The sequence below is a fragment of the Ammospiza nelsoni genome, chromosome 17 (genome assembly GCF_027579445.1).
Source record: "Ammospiza nelsoni isolate bAmmNel1 chromosome 17, bAmmNel1.pri, whole genome shotgun sequence".
NCBI classification, from domain to species: Eukaryota; Metazoa; Chordata; class Aves; order Passeriformes; family Passerellidae; genus Ammospiza; species Ammospiza nelsoni.
The window spans coordinates 5,523,981-5,534,654 of record NC_080649.1 but is presented as its reverse complement, the minus strand read 5'-3'; the positions used below and the strand labels follow the sequence as shown (position 1 = coordinate 5,534,654).

General features: G+C 50.6%; 1 protein-coding gene across 1 annotated transcript in view; it reads right to left on the bottom strand.

The window, feature by feature from the left end:
* Window positions 1-355: 355 nt before the first annotated feature.
* The window catches only part of ADAP1 (ArfGAP with dual PH domains 1), a 49,656-nt gene continuing 39,337 nt past the window's right edge, over window positions 356-10,674 (bottom strand). The window contains exons 5-11 of the mRNA XM_059484724.1: window positions 7,958-8,070; window positions 6,969-7,115; window positions 3,994-4,077; window positions 3,075-3,137; window positions 2,628-2,699; window positions 1,995-2,223; window positions 356-1,623 (exon numbers count right to left, since the gene is read on the bottom strand). Of these exons, the coding sequence (XP_059340707.1) occupies window positions 1,595-1,623; window positions 1,995-2,223; window positions 2,628-2,699; window positions 3,075-3,137; window positions 3,994-4,077; window positions 6,969-7,115; window positions 7,958-8,070 (737 nt within the window). The 3' untranslated portion in view covers window positions 356-1,594. The remainder of the gene's footprint in view (window positions 1,624-1,994; window positions 2,224-2,627; window positions 2,700-3,074; window positions 3,138-3,993; window positions 4,078-6,968; window positions 7,116-7,957; window positions 8,071-10,674) is intronic.

Here is a 10,674-nt window from a genome sequence, read left to right as displayed (position 1 = left end):
CATCTGTACATGAATGTGTGCATATGAACACCTCACACATACACACACATTTTATATATTACACCTATCCACTATGCAGTTGTCTGAATAGCCAACATAAAGTTTATTTCTCTATTCCCCAGAAACAGCTATCCTTTGTGTATGTGTGCACACATAAAGAACTATTACAGAGAAAATACACAGAATATGCACTATAACACACACACATACACAAATAATAGCTAAAACAATACACGTTGTGTTTTGAGGGTGTCCCACAGCCCTGGGGCCCTGCCAGCACTGGCACCTCCTTGTTTCCATTTGCTGCTTTTTAACCCCACCTCCCTGCCCTGCCCCAGCACCACACGGCCACGGCTCTGACATAATAATAATTTATTGGTTGGAATGACATTTAGTAGCACAGTTGTCTTACCAGTGACAGAACGAATGCACACAGCCGATGGGATGCTCTCAGATACACAACCACCCGAGGAAACGCGGCGGACAGGTCCGTGGCTGGGGCTGGGCCCCCAGGGCACGCTGGAAATCTCATTTTGGGCTAAAACTCCAGCACCTGGTGTGCAGGTCGCAGCCCACCCGCCCTAACTGCAGGAATTACAGTGCTCAACACCGCTGAAACGTCACTTCAAGCAGCTTTTTTTTTTTTTTTTTGCCTTTTTTTTTTTTTTTGGGGGGGGGGGGGGGCAAGAGAAGAAAAATCAACCAAAAAAATTGGATTATTGGGGGAAAAAGTGCAACCACCAAGTCCGGAGAAGGGATGTGCCTGCTGGGAGTGAGCTGGGACAGGCTTTGATGGTGCCCAGCAGCAAACCTGCAGATAAAGCTCAACACCCCAGCTTCATCCCAGGCTCCCCAAATGGGGCAAAGCCCCCAGACCATGGAACAGGGATGACCCAGGGAGCCAAACACAGGCCTGGCCCCCAAAGCTCTGCTCCCCCAGCATCACCTCATGGGTCGGTGTCTCCCTGGCAGCCCCCTCCTCCCTGCCCTTTGTTAACAGGCTGATGATGCCCATTTCCTCTATTTCTAAATCCTATTTGCCCCTCTCTGGGTACAGCACCACCTCCAGCCCCCAGGGGGATAATTAATTTATCATTTACCCCAGCACCATGGCAGGCTCAGCTGCATTCCACAGCACCTTTCCTGTGTTTCCAGGCTGCCTCCCATCCCACAGGGATGTCACCCTTGGGGACTTGCAGCCCCCTGGAAAGGGCTGGCAGCCATCTGGAAGTGTGGGGATGCTCAGCTCCAGCACCAGGGACCTGAGCATGGGGAAGAGTCCCAGCTGCCCCTGGGATGTGCCACCAACAGTCTCTGCCATCCTGGTGAAGCGGGTGTGGGGTGATGGGGTGGCAGGGCCACCTATCCCACCCCACAGAGCAGCCACAGAGCTGAAATTCAAGTTGGATCAGGATCTTCTCCGACGTTCCACCGCCGCCCTTCCGACATGATCACGTGAATGATGAGGGGAAAGGGAAGTATTATTATTGTTATTATTATTACTGTTATTATGAATTATTTTTAACATTTCAAATAAAACCACGTCGTGTTGTAAACAGAAGCTCACTCCTCAGGTCTGCCCAGCCAGTCCCAGCTAAGGTTTATGTTTGAAATGGGCTTCCACTGAAAGGAAAAAACAGAGAAAATAAAGTTAGAGCAAGGCAAGCACTGGCAGGTGGTGACAGTCTGGCACAAGCCCACCTTGACAGGAGTCCTTGCTGATGCTCCTTGGCTTTAGTTACCCCTATAACCACACAACAGCATGGACATCACACCAGAAGCAATGAAGAGGGAAGGATTTCATCCTCCTCCTCCTCCAGGGTGAGCCCCTCTCTGCCCAAACAGCCTTTGCATCCCCTGGGCAGTGAGGAGCTGCCTCACACAGAGCAGGAGGGAGCAACGCCCTGACCCCCGTCCCTCCAGCCACGCCACCCTCCAGCCCAGGGCACACTGCAGGGCACCCAGCCACGCCACCCTCCAGCCCAGAGACACACCTGCATATTCCTGAGGCAGCATTGGCCGGCTGATAACCTTCTGGAAGGTGTTGATCCACTCCAGCTGGTCGTCCTCTGTCTCGCAGGCGAAGAGGAATTTCCGATCCGGGGTGACGATGGTGATCCCGTGCTGCCAGTGGTTCCCCTGCGTGGATGGTGGGAGCCCTTCCAGCACCTTGTAGCTGTTCTCCTTGCTCCCAATAAAAACCTCCCCTCTAGCAAAGGCATCCTAGGAGACAGCAGAGCAGGGGTGAGGGTGAAGGGAGCTCTGCATGCCAGGCACCAGGACAGCTGCAGCCGCCACAAACCCATCAGCCAAACCCCAACAGCACCACCCACAGCTCTGCTCCTCACCCAGGGGCACCCACAATGCAGCACCAACACCAGGGAGCCAAGATCCAGATGCAGAATATCTGATGGAGAGGGCCTTTAAAGTGGTTTTGGTATTTACAGGGTTACTGCCCACCAGGCAGAGCCACCAAGCATTGACAGTGTTGCGCCCTCTTGGCTCTCCCACCAGCCTGCATTTTGCTGCAGATCATTACTGTAATTATTACTGCTATCACTTTTATTATTAGTAGTGGTAGTATTGCAGGCAATTCCCCCCAGGCAGCCCAGGCACCCTCATCTTACCAGGGGATCTTTGAAATACATGAGCCGTCGGTCATCCATGGTGAACCATCGCTTCTTGAAGCCCTCTGTTTGCTGGGGAGTCAGAAAATGCCAGATCACACACAAACAGCACAGCTTCTCTGTAACCATGCATGGCCCAGGAGTGTCAAAGCGCCTGGAGCAGCCTGATGGGCTGGGGGAGCTGGGAGCAGATCACTTCTGGGCCACCAGAGCCACCACAGCCAGGGGCCGGGCCAGCTCTACCAGAAAGGGACACTGGGTTTATGATCTAGATTTGGAATTTTTTTAATGTTTGCTCCCAGGTGAGGAAAGTGCATTAAACACATTCAGAGAGTTATGAATTTGCCTCTCTGGCAAAGGTTGGTTTGTCCCACCAGCAACCCCTTCTTGGGGCCATACAGAGCAAGACTCAAGTTTGGAGGGGCTGAAAAATGCTTCAGATCCTACCTTTGGCCCTGTTTTCTCCATGTATCCTTCCTTCAGGTAGTTTCTAGAAAGCTTTGGCACCAGCTGGAGCAAGCAAAGAGGACAGAAAAGAGCAGGGTCAGATGGAGGGGGTCACTGGGTGTACTGGGGGGTCACTGGAAGGAAAACCCACCCTGAGCTGCCCCAGCCCTGAGCCCGCCCCATAGCTCTGCCCCAGAGCTCCAGCCCTGCTCCTCCCCAGTGCTCAGAAGAGGAGGCTACAACACAAAACACCCTGGAGCAGCTGCCCAGCACAGCCAGCAGCCCCCAGGAGCATCCCCCACACTCCTCAGGGTGCAGGGACAGAGCCACCCTGCAGAACCACCACTGCACCCCTCCCAGATAATTGGCAGAAGGCAGGAAATGCAATTAGATTTCAAAATCTACAGCCGAGGAGGAGCAGGGAGTAATCAACAAGCACCAGCACAGTGATGCTACAGCCCAGGAGCAGCACACAGCCCTGGCTGGCAGCACATCAGAGCAGCCTCTGGAATTGCATTAGCTCAGGATAACACAATTAGCAGCTCCAGCCCCCGGAAAACACAGGCATTTATAAACCAGGCATTTATAAACCATTTATAAATCAGGCTGCACTGACCTGCAGAGAGCTCAGGGCACTGACATCCTTCTGCCCTAACCTTCCCTGCCTTCCAGCCTTTGTTTTGGCTTTTTATTACAGCCACAGCCTTTGAGCCAGGTGCTCAGGGCCCCTGCAGGGGTGGCAGTGCTGGAGCTGCTCCCACAGCCCCTCTCATCCCTCCACAACCATCTCACCAGCAATTACAGAACACTCCGAAGGATGGAGCACTCCCCAAGCCTTCCAGCTTGTTAACAGGATGCTAAAAATGAGCAAGAATGGGAAAAAATAGCCCCACCCAGCCGATGGTGCAGGAGCACTCACATCAGAGTCACTGGCTCCAGGGAATGCCACTTGCAGGTAATGGAAGCGTGCTGCCCGGATGGCGTTGAACCAATCCACAATTTCCTGTTAATGAGGGAAAAAGCAGAGTGAGGAGGGCAACCTGCACACAAAATAACCTGATCCTGCTGGGGTTTGTCTCTCCCATCACTCTGGCTCCAGTGACAGAGCTCAGTGTAGCAGGAATCCTAAAAAACACAGAACACAGCAAAAAGGTGAAGGATGTGGAACACCCAGCTGCTGTTCCAGATGTGCAGAGAGCTCTGCAGTTTCCAGTCAGCACCGAGGGAGGATTTAAACATCTCTGAACTGGCAAAACCAGCCCCAAAAGAGCATTTGAAACATTGAGCTGACCCTATAAACACAGCTGGGCTGGTGCAACCTGCCCACCCAGCCCTGTCCCCTCCAGCAGGACACCTGGGCAGCACCTGCATCCCACCCAAATTCCAGCTACAAACTTCAATGTTTTGATAAAAGAGTGGCTTAACATCTCTTTATCTTTGTATCCCAGTCTATCAGCTGCGCCTGTGAGTCCTTTAGGGACAGCCACAGTGATGCTGAAGTCCAAGAAGCTCTGGCACTTCTCCTTGTCCTTGGCAAAAAAAATCTCCCTCCACTTTTTTAACAACTAGGAATTATTACAATAATAATTGTTAATTATTACAATTAATAATTTAAACAGTTATTACAAAATAATTGTTCTATAATTTCATTATTTTTAAACTCATGTATTCATTTATCTCTGGTAAGACCCAACAGCTTGTGCTGTATGTCTCTGAAGGTTTTGCTGAGAAATGCCACATTAATTTGAAGTGTTCCACACTAAAAGGGAGCACTCAAACTGTGGTCTGAGACTGTGGGACAGGAAAGGTTTGCTGGAAGGGAATCAGGAGCTGCCCTGCCTGGGATCTGAGCACAGGGACAGGGATGCTGAGCTGCCTTGGTGTCATTAATGCATGTGAAGCCTCACACATCAGATCAGGGACATGCTCAATGAGCCAGACTTAATCCCAAAATAAACATTGCCCAACCCTCTCAGGTGAGGACGCTGTAGTGTAGGAAAGACCACATCAAAGGAGATGTTTGCTTTCTTTAAGAGTTAAATTTTTTTATGCTTTAGAAATTATCTGGGTAAGGAGGAAAAGCCCACATGAAATTTTAAAATCTCAGTTTTAAGGAGCTGAATTGAGGGTATCTCAAAAATGGTCTAAGGTGGCAAATAGCCATTCCAAAAACTAAAAATCTTTGCTTTGGTTTGTTAAGCTACTTCAAGTTGAGAGAAAAAAAAAGATCCCAAAACATAACAGGACATAGACAAACAGTGTTTTGGAAAACTCTGACCTACTTGTCTGAGGTTTTACTCACTTATCACTTGCTCTCCTACCCTAAGCAGCTAAGGACACCACAGATAGCATCACAGAGAGGATCACTGAGAATTCACTCCTGAAGTTCATGATGACCAAACCAGGCTGGAGCTAATGAACAATAAGCTGTGATGCTAAAATTCTGAAATCTTCTACAGCCACCAATTGGGTGGTTATACACATATTTATTTCTTTATTTACCTGTGGGTCTTCTCTGTGATCATGATGTGAGGTAGGGTTTCACCCTGCAGAAAAGCAGAAGCTGAAACCCTCACTGACTTCCAGCAGTGAATTGCTTTCTGGAATATTGATAATCCATTGATACAAAGAAGGTTTGACCAAATTCTTCCCTTTGAGGGTGGGGAGGCCCTGGCACAGGTTTTCCCAGAGCAGCTGAGGCTGCCCCATCCCTGGCAATGTCCAAGGCCAGGTTGGACGGGGCTTGGAACAACCTGGGATAGTGGAAGGTGTCACCCATGACAGGGTGAAATGAGATGAGCTTTAAGGTCCTTTCCAACCCAAACCATTCTGTGACTCTATGAAATGTAAGAAGGAGCCTAAATGAGGCTCCCCCACCTCAGAGCAGGGAGAGGCAGCACCTCTGGGGTCCAGGAGGACACTGGGGCTGCTGGGGGAGCACAAGAGGGAGCCAAGGGCAGCAGGAGAGCACAGGGGGGTCCCAGGGCAGCCTCCGGTCCCAAAGGGCAGCTGCTTACCCCAGCAGTTTACCCCAGGAGTTCACCTTCTTGTAGCCCTTGTGCAGCCAAGGAGACAGACCTAATTCAGGGGAGTTGGAAGGAATTGAGCACGGTCATGATCAGATTTTATCAGAGCACATCCTGGCCTGCGTGGGAGCAGAGGCAGCTCCTTCCAGCAGCCAAACCCAAACCCCAGAGCCCTGAGTGCAGCCCTCACAGCCTGGCTGTGCAAACCACCAAAGCCCAGCAAACCTCAGACTCTGACACAACAGTGGGAGATGCAACTTTGCCACTGAAGAGCTGCTGCTCATTAGTCTGGCTCAAATTGCAGCAGGAGGTACCTGAGAGCAGCTCCAGTGACATGGGCTGGGCTCAAGAAGCACCTGCTGACCAGCACCTGGCATGGAGGGGAAGTTTGGGAGGATCACCTCAGACTCATGGACCATCTCCTTCGCACCTCCCTTCAGAGACACCTGAACAAGGGGATTTACTTCAATACAAACATGAATATCTGCATTTTATGAAGCATGAGACAGGCAGAACCACAACAGTTCCCTGCTTCTTCTACATTTCAGTTTGTTCCCCTTTTGCAAGTCTTTGGGCTGAGTCCCCTCATCTTCCAATGCTCCATCCACACTTTCTCCATCGCTGGGCACCAAGGAGCCTGCCTTGAAAAATCCTCTACTCCAAGCTGCAAGAAATCTCCAATTCCTCCCATTTGCATCTGTCTACTTAGAACAGTTTGCCACTCTCTGTGTTTGGAAGAACAGGACAAACACTCAAAGCTGGCTGTGCATCTTGTAGCCCTTCCACCCTCCAAGAGATCCCAGCTTGGCTGGAGCCTGGTGTGCCACAGGCTGGCTCCCAAACCTCCTCATTACCTCCAGGGCCTCACCTTGCCATCTTCATGATAGACAAAGATGTTCCTTGTGCTATTGTCCTTCAAGTAAGTGATCTGCAGCCCGTGTGGGTTCCCAATTTTGGCAGGCTGGAAAGTGGCGTTTAGGTGCTCGATCTTCATAATTGCTTTGGGTTCTTTTGCCTGGAAAACACAGCTGGGTGAGCAAACACCTGAGAAGTGGCTTTCAAACCAAAAAACAGTTCACTTGGTCAGAAAAAAAGGCCTATTTGAGGGCATTAGCTAAAAGCACCTGAATGCCAGCCCACAGAACTCCCTGGTGATGAGAGATCTGAGACTCTGCTTGGGTGTCAATGCCAGCCTGGAAAAATGCTCTGTCCTTCTGCAAAATCCAGCAGGGATACAAAGAGACAGCTAACTAACAGGCCAGGGTGCTTTGTGACCCTCCAGCACCCACAAATAGTTCATCCTTGCCCCAAAAGATGGAGGATTACCCCCTTTGCCAACAACAGACCCGGCTGGGAAGCTCCATGTCCATGTCCATGTCCCGCCCTGTCCCATCCTGTCAAGTGAGCCACTGGCTGCTGACTCTGCTTGACACTGGAATAGGAAACCAGGGAGCTTTCCCTCTGGATTGCATGCCATGCCATGCCATGCAAAGGAGGATTCAGATGGTGACACCTTCATCACAAGGTTGTCATCAATATGAAACCCACGTTCGTTGGATGATGCAGAGCCAGAGCTGAGAGAAACTCCTTTGCTGGTGGTTCGAGAAAAGCCCTATGGACTTCAAAGGGCAACAGAGCAGGAATGTGAGAATGGGCCTGGGGGACATCTCTCCATGACTGTGGTGGAGGAACAAGGGCAGACCCCACTAAAGGGAGGGTGAGCTGAGCCTGGTGCTCCTGTCCTGGAGCAGCTGGGGATCAGTGCTTATGGAAATTGTAAAATAAACTGGTGCCTTGGGAATTACATGCTCCAGGATGCTGCAATCCCATCTGCAGACAGCAACCCCAGGCACTCACATCGTTTTTGTTGAAGTACTTCAGAGCACCTTCCCTCTCTGATAACACGAATTTTCGGCTCAAGAATTGCCCATTGTCGCGTCCTCTCTTCCACAGAAATCCTTCTCTGTACCCTGCAGCAGAAAGGAGTCACTGAGATCCAGGGATAAAGTGCTGTACTTGAAAAGAAAATTGGGATAAAGAAAAGAACTGAGCCTTCAGAACTCAGCAAACCAAGTGTGGGGCTGCTGTGATGAGGAACAGCCCTTCTCCTCCGGACCTGCCCTTCTCCCTCTGCCCTCATTCTCTGCCAGCAGCTTCTGCTTCAGACATCTCCACTCTGACACCAAGGAGAGGCTCCCTGTGCATTATTGCAGCTCAGTGCTGGGGTGAGCCAAACACAGGGTTGGTGAAGGGTGCTGCAGGTATTTCTGATTGCACCTCCTCCCCTCAACAACACAGAATTTTTAGCATTAAGGGATGGAGAATAAAATTACTCTGTGTGTCACCAAAGATGATCTCAAATCACTGCTAACCCTGGCAGGTGGGCACCATCATGGTTGTATATGAAGAGAGGGAGGCCCAGAGAGGTTTGCTGAGCTGCCCAGGACAAGGCTGTGAGCCAGGATCAAAGTCAGCCTGGAAACCCAGCTCTCCCTGCCCTCTCACATTGGACACTTCACCATTTTGATGTTCTCTTTCCAACTTGTGTAAAAACACAGAACCCAAATTCACTTCAAGGAAGAATTACAAAAACCCAACACAACCAAGTGTTATTCCATTCTGTGGCTCACAGGTTGCTGCTTCTCCCAGCCCAATCCCTCCAGCTGCTCTGACAAAGCCAGCTGCTGATTTCAGTGTACTTTGGTACTGATTTTTGCTTGCTTCTTTTCTTTTTCTTTTTTCTTCCCTCCAGGGCTGCATCCTCAGGAGCTGCTCCTCTGCTCTGCCCAAACCTGCACCCCTGTCAGCAGCCATCAGTGCAAACCACCACGAGCAGCCCTTGCACCCAGCATGAACCCACACAGGCTCCCCGGGCAAGCTGTGTGTCAGCAAGATGAGTCCTCAAAGCCCTGATCCACAGGGCTGTGAAAGCAGCCAGAGAAGGTGCTGAGAAACAAAACAAAACCGCAGAGGCACAACAGGGAACAGATCTCACACTGGAGGGCATTGGAGACAGAAAATTGTCGCTACAGGACACCAAAAAACACAAGCTCACACTGCTGTTCTCAAGGTGAAGGAAAAGGGAAGTTTAATTTCTGACTCTAACATTTATAGTTTTCCAAGAGTGACAGTGGATTGGAGGGTGACAGTGCCACCTCTCCAATGACACTGGACAAACCAACAGTCCATCAACTCTCTCCTCTTCTATAAAGGAATGCAAAACAATGAGTTATTTACAGGAAGTGTGAGAGAAAGTTCACTACAAGAATGTCAGCATCAGAAGGCTTAGAAAATCTTAAAAAAACAGGGTGACATAAAATAAAGCCTATCTCCCTTGTCTGATGTGCTGCACTATCTCAGCAACAGCTTTGTATTTTAGAGGCACCTGGTGGGGAGACCTTGGCACAGGTTGCCCAGAGAAGCTGTGGCTGCTTCCCTGGAAGTGTCCAAGGCCAGGTTGGATGGGGCTTGGAACAACTTGGGATAGTGGAAGGTGCCCCTGCCAGGGTGAAATGAGATTTTCTTTAAGGTCTCTCCCAACCCAAACCATTCTGTGGGGGCTGCTCTGATTAGGTGGAAGCTGAAGCCCAGCAACACCCACTGGCTGCTGTGCTGGAGCACACAGCACCGTGTCACCAACATGTTTGCTCCTCTCCTGAGGCACAGAACGAGGGCTGCAGCCTCCTGCCACCACCCCATGGATCACCAGCACCCAACCACGAGTGCAGAAAGCACTGCTGGGCAGGACTGATAAAGAAACACCACTAACATTGCTAACATTGCTATCACTGCTTCTGTCACCTTTTCTGCATCACTTCTGCCACCTGCCAAGGAGCAAAATCAACCACTTTGTTCTGCAGGCTGCTCTGGCACCAACCTGTGACTCCTTCAAGAGCCCCACCAAGTGTCAATCAGCCAGCAAATGGCACAGGACACAGGCACACAGCCCAGGTGGGCATTTCTCACCTGGTACGTGTCCTCCAAGGTAAACTGAGGAACTGCCACCTCCACACCCACCTCATTCCCACAGCTACAACTCTGGGCCAAGGAAAACACGGCACCAGGCTGAGAAGAAGACAGTGCATGGTCCTGTGCCAGCTGAGGTGGGCTGGGGGCTGCAGCTCCCTCAGGCACACAAAGCTGGCAGCACCCCCTGGGTACTCCAGTGTACCAGCCCTGCCCTGCCTGAGGGGCTGCAGAGGAAGCCAGGGAGAGGATTTTGTATAAAGAACATTGCTGTAGCCACCATCTCTCCATCTGACTTCCACCAGCATTGGGTTCAAGTTCCCCATTTTAAAGAAGAGGGACATTGCTACTTCCCCACCTCAGGAGGCTCTTACAGAGCTGAGTTAATGATGGGGGTTTGGTCTCTGAGAGTGTGGATTACAGGAAGCACCCAAAATTATTTGTTCAGTTTTACCCTTTGCTCTCAGAGAAGAAAAATCCCTCCGGCAAGGAGGACAACCAGATCCACTGGTTTGCAAAAACCAGCTTGCATGGACTTCTCCTTCTGTCATCCTAAGCAAGGCATTCAAAAGTGGGAATTAAAACCATGTCTGATATTTGGTTTCTTT